A 21721-nucleotide genomic window follows, 5' to 3' on the forward strand; every position below is an offset into this window, starting at 1 on the left:
CTGAACTAAACCTATAATTTTGGGTCGGTTCGGTTTGTTTTTTTTATCCGGATATAATTCTCATGTCGAAAAGAAACTTACGTAAAAGTGTACATATAAAATCTCAAATAAACTAATTTGTAGATTATATAGCTGTTAAAAATTATGTTTTTCGATATAATAAAACTTTGTATTATAATATAATCCAACAACCCCGCGCTTGGAAAGCGCGGATCAAAATCTAGCTATACACTTAAAAACTCTTACTAACTTCTACTTTGATAAGGGAAAACACCAAAAAAATGATTCTGCTAATGAAACGTATACTTTTTGAATTTGAATCCAAACTATAAAATACACATTACATGAGAAACAAAAAAAAATAAAAATCTTAATCATAAATAAGGAGCATTGCTATTTCTTTGCAACTGTTTTTGGAAAAGTATATTAAAAACGAATCGTATTACTAAGTCTAAAACTGGTGTACTTTACGTACTTTCTAAGAAAAGAATGGCTTTAACACAAATCTATTATCTCTGTTTTTTTTTTGTTTTTTTTTTATCATGGCCACATCGGACTGAAAAAAAAAAAATCAATGAAAAGTTATGAGAAAAAGAAGATATTTTTCTAGATATGTTTTTGGCAATTTTTTCTAGACTTTGAAGAAGATTTGAAAAAAAAAAGAGAAATCTCTCTTATCACCACCTCCAATGGAGAGCATTGGCAGCCACTGTTACACCTCTCCCTTCGCCTCCATCACAAGAAACTCCTCTCTCCCCAGACTCCTTCACTTCACTCCCAGAGCAATCCACATTCGCAGCCAATCAGACTCTCGTCGTCTCCTCACTTGCTCTGCTTCTTCCTCCACCATGTAAAGTCTCTTCCTTTCCTCCTCCTTTCAATCAAAACCGTTGATTAATTTACAAAAATCGAAACTTTGACCTGACCCAGTGAGGAGCACCGGAAGAACAAAGACGGGTCGGGTCCGTCGAGAAAGAAAGTGAAGCTGAACGTGAGACTTAACCATCAAGTCAAGTTCGGTGAGCACGTGGCTATCTTTGGCTCAGCTGAAGAGATTGGCTCATGGAAGGAGAAGTCTCCTCTCACTTGGACTGAAACGGGATGGGTTTGCGAGCTTCACCTCAACGGAGACCAGGCTCTGGAGTTTAAGTTCGTCATTGTGAAAACCGACGGTTCTCTCTCATGGGAGTCCGGTGACAACCGTGTCCTAAACCTCCCAAAGTCCGGAGCTTTCTCCGTTGTATGCCACTGGGACGCTACTAGAGAGGCGCTTGATGTTGTCTCTCAGGAGGAGGTTGGTGAGGGAGAGAGTAGTGAGAACGGTGCGCAGCTTCGGAAGAGTGCGTTGGCTGGGGAGTGGAAAGGGAAAGAGGCTTCCTTTATGAGTTCTAATGAGCATGGGGATAGAGAAGTTGGGAGGAGTTGGGATACTAGTGGTCTTGAAGGTCCGGGTCTCAAGATGGTGGAAGGTGATCGCAACTCTAGGAACTGGTGGAGAAAGGTATTACTATGAGTTTGGATGTGTACTCTTTAGTTAAAAGCAATGTTCAAGAAATCGCTAGGCGGTGGTTAGGCAGGCGCCTTCTAAAGTATTATTGTTTAGGCGGGCGCCTAGATTCCATTAGCCCATATCCATTTGTCCATTTATTGTTTGTGGACAGAGTGTGATCATGTCCATTAACGACCATGTCTAGTTACTAGTAAATTTAAAAATCACTAGTAACTAGACCGTCTATAAAAAAAAATTGGTTTGAAATAGTCGTTTCAGACCCAATTTTTAGAAAGTTTGTTAAAAGCTATCACTTTTGGGTGAAACTGTCTCTTATTTGTTGAATCTGTTCATGTGTTCAAAGCTTGAAATGGTACGGGAGGTTATAGTTGGGAGTGTTGAGAGGGAGGAAAGGTTGAAGGCGCTTATATACTCTGCAGTGTATTTGAAGGTTTCTCTCTTTTTTCTTCTTTATAGCGTTATCTGGGAGTTCACCTTTGTTTATCTTCGTTTTGGTTTTGTTTGGCATCTTATGCAGTGGATAAACACAGGACAGATTCCATGTTTTGAAGATGGAGGGCATCACCGTCCGAACCGGCATGCTGAGATCTCCAGGCTTATATTCCGTGAGTTGGAGAACATTTGCAGCAAGAAAGATGCTACTGCAGAGGTGACACACTATTGTAATGTTTAAGAAATAGCTAGGTGGTAACTATATAGGATTAGCGACTAGGCGGATTATTCGGAGCCTAGAAGAGACTATTGATATTTAACCAATGTTCAAGAAATCGCTAGGCTGTAATTATTCATTTTACATGAGATTATTGATTAGTCGGGCGAGACCGATTTTTTAAGTCTAGACTGATATTTTTAAAAAATCGTCTTGTTTAGGTATAGACGGATGTTTAGAACATTGTTTTAACCGTTTACTAAGAGCTTCCAAGGTCTCTGCCTTTAAAACATGTAGCTATTGTTGACTTAGTTGCAGCTTCTCTAAGTTTGATATTGTTTTATATGGTAGGAAGTGCTTGTTGCTCGGAAAATCCATCCGTGTTTACCTTCTTTCAAAGCAGAGTTCACTGCATCTGTCCCTCTAACTAGAATTAGAGACATCGCCCATCGTAATGACATTCCTCATGATCTCAAGGTAATAATATTCTCTTTAGCTGTTTTATGACCATAGTTACTGTTATAGTATTCATATATAACACATCTTTGTTCCAGCAAGAGATCAAGCACACCATACAAAACAAGCTTCACCGCAATGCCGGTCCAGAAGATCTAATTGCAACAGAAGCAATGCTTGAGAGAATCACTGAGACCCCAGGAAAATACAGTGGAGACTTTGTGGAGCAGTTCAAAATATTCCATAATGAGCTTAAGGATTTCTTTAATGCTGGAAGGTACTTACATTTTCTGAAGCCAACCCTTTTCTTTCATCATATGTGTAATGATTTTATAGCTCTTGTATCTTGTTGCAGCCTCACAGAACAACTTGATTCTATGAAAGTTTCTATGGATGAGAGAGGTCTTTCTGCTCTCACTTTGTTTCTTGAATGTAAAGAGGTAAGAATTAAACACAGTCATTGCAAAGTTTGTTATTGTAGTCTCTTCATGAGTGAAAAATTGAAATTTATATTTACCAGCGCCTTGACGCATCCGGAGAATCAAGCAATGTTTTGGAGTTGATTAAAACTATGCATTCTCTGGCTTCTCTAAGAGAAACAATTGTTAAGGAACTTAACAGCGGCTTGCGTAATGATGCTCCTGATGCTGCCATTGCAATGCGCCAGAAGGTGAGCTCTTTTTAAAAAAAATACAATTCAGCATATTATCAATTAGCAATTTGTTTATTTATATAGTTTGCTACCTTTTTGTTTAGTGGCGTCTTTGTGAGATTGGCCTTGAGGACTACTTTTTTGTTCTACTAAGCAGGTCTGCATAAGATATTTATTTATTTCTTTTGGAGCTTTATTTCTCAGCCTCACGTCTTGTCAATGATTTTGAGTAGATTTCTCAATGCTGTTGAAACTATGGGAGGAGCTGTTAAACTGGCGAAAGATGTGGGATCAAAAGACGTTTCCTCGTGGAATGATCCTCTAGATGCTTTGGTCTTGGGTGTTCACCAAGTGGGTCTATCTGGTTGGAAGCAAGAGGAATGTTTAGCCATTGGAAACGAACTACTAGCGTGGCGAGAGAGAGACCTACTTGAAAAAGAAGGTTTTCCTTCTCTCACTTATCTCAACTCCTTCTCCATGTAAGAGCTATAACTAGGAGCTGCTTATGCTCATTTCTTATGTAGGGGAAGAGGATGGGAAAACCATTTGGGCCATGAGGCTGAAAGCAACACTTGATAGAGCAAGGAGATTAACAGCAGAATATTCTGATTTACTTCTTCAAATATTTCCTTCTAATGTGGAGGTACACATAATCACATATTCACATGCTGCTTATGGCCACATTGTTTTGTTCTACTAGAAAAAGACTTATTAGACCAAATCATCACTTTGCTGCTAATATTAATAGAACTTGCTTCTCGTTTCAGATATTAGGAAGAGCTCTAGGGATTCCAGAGAACAGTGTCAAGACCTATACAGAAGCAGAGATTCGTGCGGGGTAAGTCTGTCCTTTACTTCCTTGTACTTAACTTAAGCCGTACAAGCAGCCTCATGAAATCATTTGAGAATGTTTCTCTTTCTGTATATTCCTCTGACCAAAGCTGTGGTTCTACCTTGTAGTATAATTTTTCAGATCTCAAAGCTCTGCACTGTTCTTCTGAAAGCTGTTAGAAACACACTTGGTTCTGAGGGATGGGACGTCATTGTACCTGGATCAACTTCTGGAACATTAGTTCAGGTACGTGGAGAAGGCAAAAGAACAACATAGCTTTGGTCTTCACTTTATTGCTTTGTTGACTCATACTGTCTGGTCTCAGTGCTAGTGTTTTAAAAGATAATGTTATGTGTGAACTCTTCTTAAGTACAACTTGTTACTGATAATTGCAAATGCATAAAACAGTTAATGTCTTAGTGTTCTAGAACCATATGCTTGGCTTTGTAACTTGGATGAGAATTCACAATTGCATATTTTTCTCTTGGGTTTTGTGACTGCAGGTGGATAGCATTGTGCCAGGTTCATTACCATCAACTGATGGTGGTCCTGTTATTCTATTAGTCAACAAAGCTGATGGAGATGAAGAGGTTTTTAACCTAACATTCAACCTCAGCGTGAGTCCTAACATCAGTACTAAAGATTACATTGTAACAGGTAAGTGCTGCTAATGGGAACATAGCTGGAGTCATGCTTCTCCAGGAACTTCCTCACTTGTCTCACCTCGGCGTTAGAGCGCGGCAGGCAATATAACCTTCACCCCCTTATTTCATTTCCCAAAAAAAAATCTACTAAAGAAGTGCATTGTTGACGCACTCTTTTTCCCATCACACAGGAGAAAATCGTCTTTGTGACATGTGATGACGATGAAAAGGTGGCTGAGATACGGCGACTTGTTGGAAAATATGTGAGGTAAATTCATTCTCACGTTATCCAAGAGACTCCATGTCTCTTCCCTAATGTTCTTTATAATGTGAACCTTACAGTTTGGAAGCATCTCCAAGCAATGTGAATCTGATACTGTCAACTGAAGATAACAAAAGGACGGATAAGAAGAGTGTATCTGTCGATGATGAAGAGTCAAAGCCTGTTTCCTCATCTTCTAATAGACTCCTTTACTCATCCAAGGTCAAAACTCTTTATATCTCTTGTGGCTACCTACACTTTCACACTCAGATTGCATACCGATTTAGGAAATGTTCGTTCACAGGATATCCCTAGTGGAGGAATCATAACACTTGCTGATTCAGATGTATCAACATGTGGTTCAAAAGCTGCTGCATGTGGTCTTCTTGCATCTCTAGCAGCAGCCTCTACTAGAGGTAAAAGTTTTCTTTAGGCCTTCAGATTTTGTAACTGAACCAAAATTTTTGGTTTTTGGTTCGGTTATGGTTTTGAGTTTGGTTTAATTCGGTGAGATTTTGAAAATTATTTGGTTTTCTGTTAGGTTCGGTTTCTGATTTTCAAAAAAAAAACACCAAAATATCTAAATTTAACCAAAATAACCAAATCAAATTAACCAAACTAACCATAATAACTAAACTAACAATTTAACCGAAAATATCCGAGTTTTTAGAAAATTACACTAAAATTTAAGTGAAACAAAAAAAATCGGTTATTTTCGGAAGTAAAATTAAAAACCGAAATTAACCGAAAACCGGACTGATTTTTGCGGTGTACTTTGGTGGGAATGTGCAAACCGAACTACCCGAAACCGAAAATATCCGACCCAAATAAACCGAATCACAGGGTTCTTAATGTCTTAATGGGATTAAATTGAGTGGAACAATATCTGATTCCTTTGTGTGGTTTTAAAATGAATCTGCAGTGCACAGCGAACACGGAGTTCCAGCATCATTCAAGGTTCCAACCGGAGTTGTCATACCTTTTGGCTCAATGGAGTTAGCTTTAAAGCAAAGCAACTCAGAAGAAAAGTTTACATCTCTCCTAGAAAAGCTAGAAACCGCCACACCTCAAGACGGTGAGCTAGACAGCATATGTGATCAGATCCATAAAGTGATGGAATCACTTCAAGTCCCTAAAGAAACAATCAACAGCATAAGCAAAGCCTTTCCCAAAGACACTCGTCTCATTGTTCGTTCTAGCGCCAACGTTGAGGACTTAGCTGGAATGTCAGCAGCAGGACTCTATGAATCAATCCCCAACGTGAGCCCCTCAGATCCTTCAGTGTTCTCTGCTTCCGTTTGCCGAGTTTGGGCTTCTCTCTACACAAGAAGAGCTGTTCTGAGCCGTAGAGCTGCTGGTGTCTCTCAAATAGAGGCTTCAATGGCGGTTTTAGTTCAAGAAATGCTTTCTCCTGACTTATCTTTCGTTCTCCACACGGTGAGTCCTTCTGATCCAGGCACTAACCTCGTGGAAGCTGAGATTGCTCCTGGTTTAGGTGAGACTTTAGCTTCGGGGACGAGAGGAACACCGTGGAGATTAGCTTCTGGTAAGCTTGATGGGATTGTGCAGACCTTAGCGTTTGCTAACTTCAGTGAAGAGCTTCTTGTGTCAGGGAAAGGTCCTGCTGATGGCAAGTATGTTCGGTTGACCGTTGACTATAGCAAGAAACGGTTAACGGTTGACTCGGTGTTTAGACAGAGACTTGGTCAGAGACTCGGTTCGGTTGGTTTCTTCTTGGAAAGAAACTTTGGTTGTGCACAAGACGTTGAAGGTTGTTTGGTTGGTGAAGATGTTTACATTGTTCAGTCAAGGCCACAACCTCTGTAAAATATTTTCTTTTACTTTTATATAAAATATCGAATAATAAAAATGTCAGAAATCAAATCGGCAATTGTGTATGTTTAATAGTGACATATATATTTACTAATCATGTTTGTGGAATTATCAGATTTTAAATAATTAACTTAACTAATAAAATATCTTTGAGGAAAGAGATGCAATCTGTAAAAGATTTTGTTATATCATTCTATCAATGTTTTGTTAAAAAAAATAATACGTAGATTTTTGATAATCTCAGAACTTTCAATGAATTTTAGATATTTAATAACTAATGTGATATTTATTGCTAAAATTAGCAGAAAACATCTCTAAAACTATAATCATATATGATTATTTGCTATTCATGTCTCTTGCTCCCATTGTGTTTTGGCTAATTAATATCTCAATACATTGACATTAATTGATCTAAATCTAAACTCTAAGTATCATGAAAAGTTAAAGATCTTTGATCAATCTTGGTGTAATAAAAAATGGAAAATACCACTAGATCTCCTCAGAATCCAAAACAAAATCCAACTGATCCTGTTTTTGGGTGTTTTCATAAGTTGATGAATCTTATCGTTATCAATGTCTTCTCCTTTTAAATAGAGACTGCAACGAGTTTTTCAGATTCCATCACAAACATATTTGCTTAGAAGTCTATAATATTTTCTTAGAAGTTTTTGAGATGGCTGGTGAAGTTCCAAATTTGGAAGCGTCGAAGTTAACAGCTTTGGTCGTCGATGACAACTTTGTAAACCAAAGTGTCCATCATAAACTTTTGGACCGTCTCGGGATTAAAAACGACGTCGTATCTAACGGCCAAGAAGCCGTTGACGTTCATTGTTCCGGCAGAAACTATGATCTCATCCTCATGGACATGGATATGCCCATCATGAATGGTATTCAGGTATATTGATATATCTTTCACTCATCCATAATAAAGAAGCCTTAGGAAACTGTTCTACTTAATGCTGGAATTAGACTCCTTATAAATGCATTTTAGTATTTTTCAATAACTGATGGATTGTTTTGTATTGATTAATTGAATATTTTTGTATTAGGCCACAAGGAGACTAAGAGAGATGGGGATAGAGAGCAAGATAGCAGGAGTAACAACTAGAGCTGAGGAAGAAGAGGTGAAAGAGTTTATGGAAGCTGGACTTAATGACTTTCAAGAGAAACCTCTCACCATTTCTAAACTTGTCTCTATTCTTCATAATCTTGAGCTCTACGTCCAAACCTAGTTAATAATATCTATTTGTTAACCTTCACTTTATAACATACTTATAGTTTTGAATATCCATAGTTTCAAATAGTAATTGCCAAAGCCGATAAAGTTTCGAGCAAGTGAAGCTTGAATTTACATAATACTTTTTTTGAGGTTTATGATTAAAAGTAGGTTACCGTGCATGATTTATCACAAGATCATCACCTCTATCATTATAAAATTGTTAACCAATTGGGATGCTTTGTAGCGAGACGAATAAACTTTTCATGGAAATAAGCGATGTGCCACGTGAGTAGACTTAACTTGAATCGTTAAATTCGAAGTACCTTGCTTGACTTATGAAAAAAGTGTTACACAAAAGCAAGAACTCTAATAAAATCTATGACAATGATACGCAAGGTCCATATGTTAGGCTCGTTTGGCTCATAGACCTAAGAATCCAGACCCGGTCTAGAGGCCGCATAAGCAAATTTACTAAGTTGTAATCACAGTTCAGCATGAACACTCCATCTACTGCACAACGTTGTCAAAGAAACCTTTAAGCATATTTTTCATTGTGTGGCATGTATGAATACTATTTCAGATTAGTAAAGCTTATTTATTCATTGGAATCGTAAAAAACTAATGCCCATCATTAAAATATGAAGCCAGTTCTCAAAAAAAAAAAAACTCTAATATATGTATGTTGACGATTAGATATTCTTAATGACAAGCTCTCAACTACTACAAGAATTCTTTCTGTCAATCTTTTTTTCTTTGGCAACAACTTTTTTTTTTGTCAAACTAAGTACTTTTAGTTGCCGAGGACACTAAGTTGGAATTGCCGAGGAATGGGAAGTAAGTGGACGATAAGTTATTTAACGGAGATATGGCATAAACATAAGCCAGATTTTTTATTTTTATCAGAGACAAAGCAAGAATTTGAGTTTGCTCAAAAATTTCAAGGTCATTTTGGATTTGATAATTTGGTCACAGTGGATCCTGTGGGACGAAGTGGTGGATTAGCGCTTTATTACAATAATGAGTATCAGGTTAATGTGTTATATTCAAGTAATCGCATGATAGATGTGGAAGCAGTGGCTCTTGGGAAAACGGTATATATGACGTTTGTGTATGGAGATCCAGTCCAAGATTTACGAGAAAAAGTGTGGGAACGTTTAACTAGATATGGGATTTCGAGATCCGAGCCTTGGTTTATTATTGGTGATTTAAATGAGATTACAGGAAATCATGAAAAAGAAGGTGGTGCGTTGCGAAGTGCGAACTCATTTGTTCCTTTTAATAATATGATAAGGAATTGTGGTTTACTGGAGTTCCCAGTCAAAGGAAATAAGTTGTCCTGGCAAGGCAGAAGGGGTAAGGGTAAAGGGGCAGTCACGGTCAGATGTCGGTTGGATCGTGCATTAGCGAATGAAGAATGGCATACGCTATTCCCCTGTTCTTATACAGAATATTTAGGCCTGGTGGCATCGGATCATCGTCCAGTAGTGGCTTATTTGGAAGATAAAGTTATTAGGAGGAAAGGGCAGTTTAGATTTGATAAGAGATGGGTTGGACAAGAAGGTCTTATAGAATCAATTACAAGGGGTTGGTCCGATAATAATGAAGGAACAAGAACTGGTATAGTGGAACAAATTAGTAACTGCCGCCGGGAGATAGCCAAATGGAGGAAAAATAATCCTCCTTATGGGAAGGAGAAGATAGCGGACTTGCAAAGAGCGCTTGAAGAGGTACAAACAGATGATTCTAGATCTCAGGAGGATATTATGGAGGTATCTAGGAAATTGCAAGAGGCATATCAGGATGAGGAAGAGTATTGGCATCAGAAAAGTAGAAATATGTGGTATTCATCTGGAGATCTTAATACAAAATTCTACCATGCTTTAACTAAGCAACGAAGGGCTCGAAATAGGATAGTGGGGCTACATGATGGGGAGGGAAACTGGATTACAGAGGACAATGGAATGGAGAGAGTGGCGGTGGAATATTTTCAAGATTTATTTACTACCACTGCCCCATCGGAGTTTGATGAGTTCCTTTCAGAGGTAACACCTGGTATAACTCCACAGATGAATCAACGATTACTGCGGATAGCGACAGAGGACGAAGTTAGAGAAGCTCTGTTTATGATGCATCCAGAAAAAGCACCAGGACCGGATGGTATGACAGGCCTCTTCTTTCAGCATTCTTAGCATATTATTAAAGGAGATTTGGTGGAGATGGTGAATGATTTTTTGGTGTCTGGAGAGATGGATTCAAGGTTAAATATTACTAATATTTGTATGATCCCAAAGACAGAGAGACCTACCAGGATGACGGAGTTGCGACCTATCAGCTTATGTAATGTGGGGTACAAAATTATTTCGAAGGTTTTGTGTCAACGGTTAAAATTATTACTACCTTCTCTAGTTTCGGAAACGCAATCGGCATTTGTGGCAGGACGGCTGATCTCTGATAATATCCTTATAGCACAGGAAATGTTTCATGGATTACGGACCAATAAGGCGTGCAAAGGAAAGTATATGGCAGTCAAAACGGACATGAGTAAGGCTTACGATCGGGTTGAATGGGAATTTATTAAGGCATTATTACAGAAAATGGGGTTCCATGAGCATTGGATTAAACTTATGGTAGAATGTATATCATCGGTTCAATATCGGGTTCTTTTAAATGGCCAACCTAGAGGACTCATTATTCCACAGCGGGGATTACGTCAAGGAGACCCTTTATCTCCCTATTTATTTATTCTGTGTACTGAGGCTCTGATAGCGAATATTAAGAAGGCGGAAAGGGAGAAACAATTAACAGGAATAAAGGTAGCCAGGGCATGTCCTTCAATATCGCATTTGCTTTTTGCGGATGACAGTCTTTTCTTTTGTAAAGCGCAAAAGGAGGAGTGCCATACCATTCTAAGGATATTAAAGGATTACGAGAAAGTGTCAGGTCAATTAATAAATTTTGATAAGTCATCAATTCAATTTGGACACAACATTGAAGAATCTGCCAGACAGGAGCTAAGAGATATTCTTGGTATACAAAATCTGGGAGGGATGGGAAATTATCTGGGTTTGCCGGAGAGTCTTGGGGGTTCTAAAATTCAGGTTTTTGTCTTTGTACAGGATCGACTAAATAATAGGGTCAATGGTTGGACTTTTAAGTTCTTCACGAAAGGAGGAAAAGAGGTGATCATCAAGTCAGTGATCACGGCTTTACCGAATCATGTAATGTCTTGCTATCGTTTACCCAAAGCTACTGCAAAAAAGTTAACAAGTGCGGTAGCACAATTTTGGTGGAGTCCTGGTGGTAATATAAGAGGAATGCATTGGAAATCATGGGACAAAGTATGTGTCAGTAAGGAAGATGGAGGGTTAGGTTTTAAAGATATCACTGATTTCAACACAGCGATGCTTGGTAAACAATTATGGAGGCTGATAGAGAAGCCAAATACTTTATTTTCTCGAGTTTTTAAAGGTCGGTATTTCAGGAATGCATCACCCCTGGAGCCGATTCGTTCATATTCTCCGTCATATGGTTGGCGGAGTATTGTTTCTGCTAGATCTCTGGTAAGCAAAGGACTAATCAAAAGGGTGGGAACAGGATCTTCTATATCTGTATGGAATGATCCTTGGATCCCAACCACTCGCCCGAGACCAGCCAATAAAAATCAACACAATCTTTACCCAGACCTTACAGTGGTTTCTCTTATTGATCCACATTTGCGGAAATGGAATTCGCCGGTGATTCGGGCTTTGGTGGATCCCCAGGATGTGAAATTTATCGAAAGTATCCCACTGAGTAGAACTCAGATGGCAGACAGAGATGGATGGCATTTCACAAATAATGGAAAATATACGGTTAAATCTGGATATCATGTAGAAAGGATATACCCAGATAAGGAAAAATCACCCTTAGTGTTTGGACCCACAGTGGATATTTTGAAGGCACATTGTTGGAAAATACGATGTCCACCAAAGATTAAACATTTTCTATGGCAACTGGTGACGGGATGTATTGCAGTTAAGAAGAATCTACAAAGGAGAGGAATACCCGGGGATATCATTTGTGCAAGATGTGGAGCTGAGGAGGAATCGATTAACCATGTTTTTTTTGAGTGCCCCCCAGCACGCCAGACATGGGCTCTTTCAAAGGTTCCAACAAATCCAGCTTTGTTTCCAATAAGTTCTCTCTTTGCGAACATGGATCACCTCTTTTGGAGAGTTGTGCCACAGATGAAGGATCATCAATTTGCATGGATATTATGGTACATATGGAAGGGAAGAAATAATAAAGTTTTTAGTAACCTGGATGTTGAACCGTTGGATACCCTTAAATTGGCTGAAACGGAGTCAAATCTATGGGCTGAGGCACAAATACTAGATGAGACTAAGAGGAGTCCACATGTTGAGGCGATGAATCTCCCTTTAATTCCAGGAAGATGGTGTTTTACGGATGGGTCCTGGAAGGAAAATGATATTTTCTCAGGACAAGGATGGTATAGTACTCTAGAGGGATTTGCGGGTTTGATGGGCGCAAGGAATATTAGGGCTTCCCTTTCTCCTCTTCATGCAGAGATGGAAGCACTATTATGGGCAATGGAATGTATGAAAAACTTACGACAATTTCAGGTTACGTTTGCAACGGATTGTTCTCAATTGGTGAAGATGGTTTCGGAACCAGAAGAATGGCCAGCATTTGCAAGTTATTTGGAAGATTTCAACAGCCTGAGAGAGAGTTTTTCCAGAGTAGAGATCATCTATGTTTCAAGAACGCATAATAAGAAGGCGGATAGCTTAGCTCGCAGTGCTAGGAAAGTATCGTCTTCGGTTGTTCACATGGATCAAGATTTCCCAGTTTGGTTCACAGAGTCAATATGAGTCTGTAAAGTCGATGACAAAAAAAAAAAAAAATATACTTTTAGACAAATTTTTGTTTCACTATAATTTTATCAAAATTTTGTTTTATGATCATTTTATCCTGAAATTTACTAAAAATGTTTAGGCATGATTTAATAATATAAAATAATTATGTGCTTAATTTAAAAATGTCAAATAACAAAAAAAAGTATTATATTGAAAAAAACAAAACTAAAAGTAACAGACACATGGACGTTACTTAAAAAGTAACCAACAGAAGATTAAATAAATAATTAAAACGGAATGTATAAAATATATAAAAACATATGTATGTGCGCTTATTTATATCGGTTTGCCTTTCCTTCTCCATTTCTCACCTTTCAGCGTCTAATCAAAGCTCTCCGTGTTCCCTTTGCTTTCAGGTTCGCAGATCTTTCTTCCATTGTCTCTTTCACAGCTTCTTATAATCCTGTCTGAAAATTGCATGCGAATCTCTAAAAACATATGTAAAATGGGTTTGTGTCTTTCACTCATGTCATTGTCCCAAATGCTCGATCTCTTACAATTCAGCCAAAGCTTGCATCTTTATTAGATCCTTGATTCATTCTCCAGATTTAGATCTGCGCTTAAGTCACATGAATTCAGATTCGTCTAGATAGAATCAAAAGCACATATTTTTAGAATTGAATTGTTTCAAAGTTCTCATTTTTATGTTCTGTCGGATCTGGGTTCTTTGTGTGTTGTTCTATATACACGTCAGCATTTGTCTGTGCTTACATCACTTGATCTTTTATTAGCTTGTGTTGTAGAATTTGCTAAAGCTGTTTTAAAGTTTCCACCTTTATGTTCCCTTTAGATCTATGCTTTTGGTTCCATTAATGGAGATTTTAATGAAAAATGATTTAAATCCTTCTTATTAATCACAGGTAATATTTGAACGAATTGATTATTAGTACCATGGGATCCGTTGTTGATGCTGCAAACAAGGTAATGATTCCACACTTCTGATGGAATTTTATAAACCATTTTAAGTATGTAGAAGATTGTTGTGTGACTATAATAATGATCTTATTGTTAAAATAATCCTAATTATTGTTAAAATAATCCAATTACATACAGTGATTGTTCTGCTTATGAGATACATTGTTAAAGCCTATTTTGAAGTTTGTTTGTGATCTATTTTCTCCAGGAGGTAAATGGAACCTCAAGTGCAAAGAAACCAAATGTTATTTTTGTTCTGGGTAAGTTGCATTGTCCTTATGAACCATGAGATTCTCTCTTAGTTCTACTTATTGAAAGTTATTTGTACATCTTCTGAGGTTTATGTTCTGTATTATGTTGAGCAGGTGGTCCAGGCAGTGGGAAAGGTACACAGTGTGCCTATATCGTTGAGCATTTTGGTTACACACATCTCAGTGCTGGAGACCTTCTCAGGGCTGAGATTAAATCAGGTTCTGAAAATGGGTATGGCCTTAATCAGCTTCACATTCATTATCCTTCTTGAGATCCTTTATTTTTGTGTAAGTGTTTTGTCTTTTTCCAACAGAACTATGATCCAGAATATGATCAAAGAAGGGAAGATTGTACCTTCTGAGGTGACAATCAAGCTTCTCCAGAAAGCAATTCAGGAGAACGGGAATGACAAGTTCCTCATTGATGGGTTCCCTCGCAATGAGGAGAACCGAGCAGCATTTGAAAAAGTTGTAAGTTAACATTCAAAATGTTTATGTTTGGCAATACAAATTGCTTAAATGACATGTCTTTGGTGGTTTCTGTAGACTGAGATTGAACCAAAGTTTGTCTTGTTCTTTGATTGTCCTGAGGAAGAGATGGAGAGACGCTTATTAGGACGTAACCAGGTTAGTAATAAGCGTTTACTCAGTGTAGCCTCTTGTTCCATATATATACATATATTGATTGTTAACTCTGTTGAAGGGGAGAGAGGATGACAATATTGAGACTATAAGGAAGCGTTTCAAGGTGTTTCTTGAATCTAGCTTACCAGTGATTCAGTACTATGAAGCTAAGGGGAAAGTTAGAAAGGTAAAAATCTTTTTTCTTCTATATTTGCTTGAAGGTCAAGCAGTTGTAAGTTGTAACAAAGTGTTGTTGTTTCTACTTGGCTCTTCAGATTCATGCCGCAAAGCCCATTGAAGATGTGTTTCAGGAGGTGAAGGCAGTCTTTTCTCCTGAAGCTGAGAAGGTACAAACCAATAGCTGCAACTGTCCTCTAATCACTAGTAGTCAAAAATGAAATAAAAGATTCATTAGAACCATATGTAATGTAGAAGCGTGTACCTAATGTTTTACAAGTTTGAATCAATGGATTCTTGATTGGTAGATTCTTGAGTTAACGAATCTATTAACGTTTTATTTAGGTTGCAGCCTAGGCAGCAGCATCAGTAAAGAGATATCCAGATTAATTGATCAGGTATGTATGTTTTAACAGTCAATGATAATCATTTTCCAGCTCATGTTCTGATGTATAAAAGTAAAAATTTAACTAGAGAATCTGGAATAAAGGCTGTGGAAGCTGATGCTTTGTTATATCATATCTATAGTATATAGTTCTGTAGAATCTTTAGGACAGAAGGGGTTTATAGTTCTGTAGAAATCTTTAGGACAAAAGGAGTATGTAAGTGATGATTATTAATGTCAGCTTTGTTTAAAATTTTACAGGTTGCTGGGCAGTGGCATCTTTACTAGGAAGTCCATGCTTGGCCGTATTTTTTTCTTCTATATAACCATATGATTACTGTTATTATTGTAATGTAATACACATTCTACCTTTTTTTTGTGCAACTTAATACATATTCTACCTATATTATATAATTTTTGTTTTTGTTTTGGTATTTGGTGGGATTTGTGAGATTGGCTTTCTGTAATAATTTCATTAAAATTTTGAATTCATGGGATTTTATAATAATCCTAGATTAATTTCTATTTATCTTAACTTTTTGTTTTCACCAAAATCCTCATATTGTTTAATTAATTATCAAAAAGATGTATCTAATGTGCATATATACTAACTCCTTGATGTGTTCCTCAGGAATGTGTTCTATGTTCCACGGGTATTGAAACTCATCACCACCTCTTCTTTGAATGTGAGTACTCTTCCAGCATCTGGAAGCATTTTGTGCAGGCTATCCTACCTGCTACACCCCTTGATGTGCATTCAGCAGCTGCCATGATCTCTCACCTCCGCCACCCTTCTCAGGCTCCACCTGTCATCAAGCTTATCTTTCAGTCCGTCATCTACCTCATCTGGAAGGAACGCAACGCCCGGGTCTTTACCTCTGCCTCTACTTCTGCTGCTGGTCTTCGTTCCGCCTTAGACCGCCTGATACGAGATCGCTTGCTCTCCTTTCCATCCCCGGACCCCACTCCGTCGCTGCTGCAGTTCTATTTTTCTGGCCCTAGGCCTCCTTAAGGTTGTTCTGTTCTTGAGTTAGGTTGTTTTGTTTCTTCTTTCTGCACAATAAGTTGTCCGCAACAGTTTTAAATCTCGAAAATGGTATAAATTTAACATTTTACCAAAAAAAAAATATATATATATACTAACTCGACTCAGTCTGTTATTATTGGCTCAACTTATCTATAATTCTCAACTTGAATTCATATCACCTACCTCGTGAGCTAGTTGGTATAACTCCAGAGACCACACCGTTCTCTTTTGGCTGCTGGTGTGCATTAGAATGGTAGAGCCTTCTTTTCATGCACGCCAAGAACGGTGCACACAAGTCTCTGAGTCATTAGGAAGTTCATCGTGGATAACCTGTTACAGAAAATCTAACACCCCAACCGCCCCGCCATTGGATCTCACGTCTCGTAAGCATGATTAACAAATACAAAATTTAATAAAAGAAGTGAATTTAAAAGTATATTACAATATTTAAGTTTTTGTCAGCATAATATATTAAATTAAATAACAATAAATTTTGGTTGGATTAAACTTTTTAAAAAATCCATGAGACAACACTAATGGTCTTTTGTTCATTAAAAATGACAAAAACAATTTTAGTAAACGTTTTTAACGTTGATAAAATATGATATTAAAAACTACGAGAAACATTACAAAGAAAATATTACAATTAGAATTTTTATTTGCTTTATAGGGATTCACGTTTGAGAATATCATTTTGGGTCGTCTTATAAAATCCACGCTTGACGGTAATTCGTAGACCATACTAAAAATCTTATGTAGTTTTTTCTCTTTTAATCTACATATACTGTCTTCGGTGAGATTCAAAATTCATACCTCGTGATGTAGAAGTAAACTATGCCTCGCATGTTTTCATAATTTTCAGTCACTAAATGACATAACAAAAAAAAATGAATAACAAGAATGCAGTTCAAACAATAGTTAGCCAATCCTATTTATGTCAAACCAAGCAGAAATCTAACCAACCTAACAAATCAAACAACAAAAACACAAAAAAATACAACAATGTACTATATATAGAGGCAAAACCTCAATATATAAACACCTTCCTCTCTATCACCAATGTACACATCTCATAGTCATACAACAAACACAAATCTTAGAGTTTTGTTTTGAACCAAAGAAACTTGTAAGAGAAAAATGGCGGGAAAAGTGTATATGGTCATGGCTTTGATAATGATGGGATTTGTTTTACAAGCATGCAATGGAATGAATGTTGATGTTGATGATGGTGATGATATCAAGCCAACAGAAGATTCAAGATTCTTTTGCTTCAGAGTCTGTTCCATTAGATGCGGCAAACAGAACAAGCCTTGTTACCAAGAATGTTTGCCAAAATGTGGTCTCCCACGACGACTTGCTAAACCAACAACATCTCCATCATCACCTTCCTCCACCGTTTGATGGATCAAGCTAACTGCTGAAGATTTCGTCTATCAAGAAGGAAAATTTGAGAATTATGATAAACTTTGATTATATCTCTGGTATTTGTGTGACAAGTGTATTCAAACTTGTTTTCTATTATAAGGACATAGACCACCTTCTATTAAAACACATGTGATCCCGATTCACATATAACAATAGAAACGTACAACAAAAAACAAAACAAGAGAGTAGTGTATTTAGACTCGACTAACCACGTAAATCATACAAAACAAAAACATGGAATCTGATCAGTATAGCCTAAATATAAAAACATCTATCAGTTTTCCCGTGTTTCTGAAGCAATCTCCCTTGCTCACTTTCTGCCTCTATTTTTTTTTTGCACTATGCTTATTGTTAAACCTTGTCTGAAGCACACATCTTCCGTGATTGCAACAAGCACGAAAGGGTTCGCATTAATAACACCAAAAAGGACAAGGATGTCTCTCTCTCAAGAGCAGAAACCATTAAATAAGAACATATTAGAACCCTCTCTTGTCAGGACAATCTGCTGTCATGTGTCCTGAACTCCCACAATTGAAGCAAGCACCTCCAAAATTCATGTTTTACGTACATACATCAATCAATCACTTCAATAGGGAAAGTGCACAGATTTTAACATAGATTTATTTGAAGCTCAAAGAAAAACTCAACTCTCTCGGGAAGGAGCTCTGCTGCTTGATGGTCTTCTGTCATTACCACCGCGAATCAACCAATCATTAGAACAACTTCTGGAACCACCTCCATGGGACCAGCTGCTTCCTCCTCCACCACTGCTTCTACCTCTTCTGTTATCATCACCTCCCCAACTATCACGTCCTCATAATGAGTCTCCTCTACCTCCAAATCTTGACCCTCTAGTTATTGTTATAATACACATTTTGCCTAGTATATAATTTTTGTTTTCTGTTTGTACTTGATGGAAATTTGTGAGATTGGCTTTCTCTTATTTATTTCATAAACTTGAAATCATGGGATCTTAAAATATACTATATTAGTTTGTCCTTATGTTAACTTTGGTTTTTCACAGCTAGTACGTGTAACTCATCAAATCATTAAAATTTCTGTTTAAGTAATTTACCATGAAATTGCTTGGAATTTTTCGATTGATTATGTATTCAAAAAATTTCTAAATACTACTGGATTCTAATTTGATATAGAAAATTCTAATTGAATAAAACCAATTCATAATTAAAAATATTGTAAGCATGATTAACAAATATAAAATTTTATAACACTGAATTTTAGAATCTTGGAGAGTCTCATCTTGCCAATGAGATGATGAACGGGAAAGAGTGGCTTAGTCAATACATCAACCAATGGATGTTCAGTATTGATATGTAAAAGTTTGGTTCCGCTATTACTACTCACTGTAGAAATGTAGAATCATTGATTAAATAAACGTAGATTTTTGTTAAATTTAAATTTTATTAAAATCCATGAGACCACAATGTAAACTATACCTCACATATTTTCATATTTTCCAGCCACTAAAGTACATAACAAGAATGCAGTTCAAACAATACTTAGCCAATCCTATTTATATCAAGCCATACATAAATCTAACCAAACTAAACATATCAAACAACAAAAACAAAAAAACATGTACTATATATAGAGGCAAAACCTCATTATATTAAAGCCTTCCTCTCTATCCCCAATCTACACATCTCATACAACAAACAGAAGTCCTAGAGTTTAGTTTTGAACAGAAAAAAACTTGTAAGAGAAAAATGGCGGGAAAGGTGTATATGGTCATGGCATTGATAATGATGGGATTTGTTTTACAAGCATGCAATGGAATGAATGTTGATGTTGATGATGGTGATGATATCAAGCCAACAGAAGATTCAAGATTCTTTTGCTTCAGAGTCTGTTCCATTAGATGTGGCAAACAAAACAAGCCTTGTTACCAAGAATGTTTGCCAAAATGTGGTCTCCCACGACGACTTGCTAAACCAACAACATCTCCATCATCACCGTCCTCCACCGTTTGATCTTTTTTCTTCTATTTGTGATTTGTGTCTTTTAAGTTCTAACTATATATCAATTGAGCCAACTGCTAAGTTTTCTTTTATATGTGTTTATCAACATCATACATTTGTAATTGTGGATATAAATACAGGAAGAATGGTTCAGTTGATTAATTTCCAACATATTAGTAAGAATCATGAACATAATATTATTTAAGGGAGGAGATTAACCTCTATTGGAGGTAGTAACACTATGCTACATGGAATTGGAAGCGGTACGTGGAAGCAGAATCGTATGGAAACGCAGAAGCGAGTTTTTTAAAACAAATTAGGAAGTGGGTAGGTGTTGGAAGCGCATATCCAAATATATATATATATATATAAATGATTTTATAAAATTTATAACTAAAAGTATATTATAAAGTATAAGAATTTTTTTAATATATATTATGTATACAATGTCATAATTTTAAAATAATAATAAGAAACATTATCAAATGGTTTGAAAATCAGTCGTAAATTTTCCATAAATTTGATGTAATAATAACAAATGATTGTGGAATTATATATGTAATTATCACATTAACCAAAAATCCATTTTAAATACAAAAAATTTTTTGAATCAAAGTTCTCACAAGTTCTGTTAAATATAATCTGTCAAATCTTCAAAGCCTAATTATTTATAAAGCATATATGGACATTATAAGAGATTAATAATTAATATACATACGGCTGTATTTTTATATGAATATGAAATCATTATATCGATTTCTATAAAATGTTTTATATTAATTTGTTTTTATGAAAATATAAAAAGAATTGATCAAACATATATTACAAATTCTATAGTTTGAAAATTATCAACCATTAGTTATTATTTTTAATATCATTTAGGTTATTTGGCAAGTGATAATAATTAGTTTTAGACTTACTTTTTATTTTAGATCTAATGAAAATAATTAAAAATTATAAAGTTTTGTTCATTATATTATATATTTTATAAATATAAAAATAATTGATCAAACATTATTATTCTTTATATAATTTCAACAAATAGTTACCATATATCATTATTTGTAATATAATTTAGATTATTTGGCAATTGATATTAATTTGTTCTAGATTTATTTTTTATTTTTAAATATAAACTAAAATAAATAAAATTAAACATTATTGACCAAGAAAATTATTAAAAATTTTCTTAAAACTTCACAAATAATTGACATGTAAGGAAAAGTCAATTAAGTGACTTCTCGTTTAATATATAAGATAAAATAACTTTGTAAGCCATGATAGATAATTTTATTCTTTTTTTTTATAAATGACTTCTAAGACATATATGTACATTATAAGACATTAATAATTATTATAGTTCTCTATATACAAATGTAATGTTTTTATATGATCATTAAATCAATATATCAGTTTCTCTAAATTGTGTTCTACTAATTATTTTATGTATTATATAAATATAGAAAAAATTAATCAAACGTTATTACACTTTCTATAATTTTTACAATTAGTTACCATACACTATTATTTGGAATATCATTTAGACTATTTGGTAAGTGATATTAATTAGTTTTATACTTACTTTTTATTTTAGATTTAATTAAATTCACCACGGTTAGTCGCTACTAATTTTACCGTGTTTTCAAACATGGGTCAAAACACACGTGATCACGATTCACATATAACTATTGTAACATACATAACACTGATCAAAATTAACTGAATGCACATATCAGCTAATAAATTTAATATAGAAACATTCAAACAGACTTTCATCAATGTGAGACGATTTTAAGAGAAAAGTTATATTATTTTAATATTAATAATTAAAATTAAAATTAAAACTAATACGAAATGAGCTATATAATAAAAATAATATTTTATTTTTATTCTTATATGATTATATCTATAATTTTAATCAAATTATAAAATATTTATTATAGGCTGGAATTGTGCGATTGGCTT

The 21721-nt window shown here is 35.7% G+C and overlaps 5 protein-coding genes across 8 annotated transcripts; all 5 read left to right on the forward strand.

The window, feature by feature from the left end:
* The first annotated feature begins 218 nt into the window (after positions 1–218).
* On the forward strand, positions 219–6996 carry LOC103854710 (phosphoglucan, water dikinase, chloroplastic). The gene is made up of 19 exons (XM_009131675.3): positions 219–850; positions 931–1501; positions 1854–1940; positions 2028–2159; positions 2511–2636; positions 2714–2892; positions 2971–3055; positions 3136–3285; positions 3372–3424; positions 3501–3709; positions 3792–3910; positions 4035–4105; positions 4228–4345; positions 4603–4689; positions 4757–4843; positions 4935–5011; positions 5086–5227; positions 5310–5421; positions 5928–6996. Exons 1-19 carry the CDS (start codon positions 690–692, stop codon positions 6830–6832), a joined length of 3471 nt encoding a protein of 1156 aa, XP_009129923.1. The 5' UTR covers positions 219–689; the 3' UTR covers positions 6833–6996.
* A 253-nt stretch (positions 6997–7249) lies between these two features.
* On the forward strand, positions 7250–8145 carry LOC103854711 (two-component response regulator 24-like). The gene is made up of 2 exons (XM_009131676.3): positions 7250–7733; positions 7888–8145. The coding sequence occupies exons 1-2, from the start codon at positions 7512–7514 to the stop codon at positions 8068–8070; spliced, it is 405 nt and encodes a 134-aa protein (XP_009129924.1). The 5' UTR covers positions 7250–7511; the 3' UTR covers positions 8071–8145.
* A 5063-nt stretch (positions 8146–13208) lies between these two features.
* Positions 13209–15849, forward strand: LOC103854712 (UMP-CMP kinase 3). 4 transcript variants are annotated; one of them, XR_004455203.1, is made up of 10 exons: positions 13209–13325; positions 13831–13894; positions 14097–14148; positions 14254–14371; positions 14454–14610; positions 14686–14766; positions 14843–14950; positions 15039–15110; positions 15286–15502; positions 15537–15822. XR_004455203.1 is itself a non-coding variant. In XM_009131677.3 (10 exons), the coding sequence occupies exons 2-9, from the start codon at positions 13865–13867 to the stop codon at positions 15295–15297; spliced, it is 630 nt and encodes a 209-aa protein (XP_009129925.1). In that variant the 5' UTR covers positions 13209–13325; positions 13831–13864; the 3' UTR covers positions 15298–15338; positions 15587–15849. The 4 variants fall into 4 exon arrangements, 3 of the variants coding, with proteins under 3 accessions (XP_009129925.1, XP_018511769.1, XP_009129926.1); XM_009131677.3 differs by having other exon boundaries at positions 15286–15338; positions 15587–15849; XM_018656253.2 differs by having other exon boundaries at positions 15286–15336; positions 15583–15822.
* A 248-nt stretch (positions 15850–16097) lies between these two features.
* Positions 16098–19373, forward strand: LOC117131807. Its single transcript, XM_033284612.1, has one exon. It carries the CDS (start codon positions 17490–17492, stop codon positions 17751–17753), a length of 264 nt encoding a protein of 87 aa, XP_033140503.1. The 5' UTR covers positions 16098–17489; the 3' UTR covers positions 17754–19373.
* A 71-nt stretch (positions 19374–19444) lies between these two features.
* On the forward strand, positions 19445–20331 carry LOC117131808. The gene has a single exon (XM_033284613.1). It carries the CDS (start codon positions 19505–19507, stop codon positions 19766–19768), a length of 264 nt encoding a protein of 87 aa, XP_033140504.1. The 5' UTR covers positions 19445–19504; the 3' UTR covers positions 19769–20331.
* The last annotated feature ends 1390 nt before the right edge of the window (positions 20332–21721 follow it).

This window comes from Brassica rapa, chromosome A02, assembly GCF_000309985.2.
Source record: "Brassica rapa cultivar Chiifu-401-42 chromosome A02, CAAS_Brap_v3.01, whole genome shotgun sequence".
Lineage (NCBI taxonomy): Eukaryota > Viridiplantae > Streptophyta > Magnoliopsida > Brassicales > Brassicaceae > Brassica > Brassica rapa.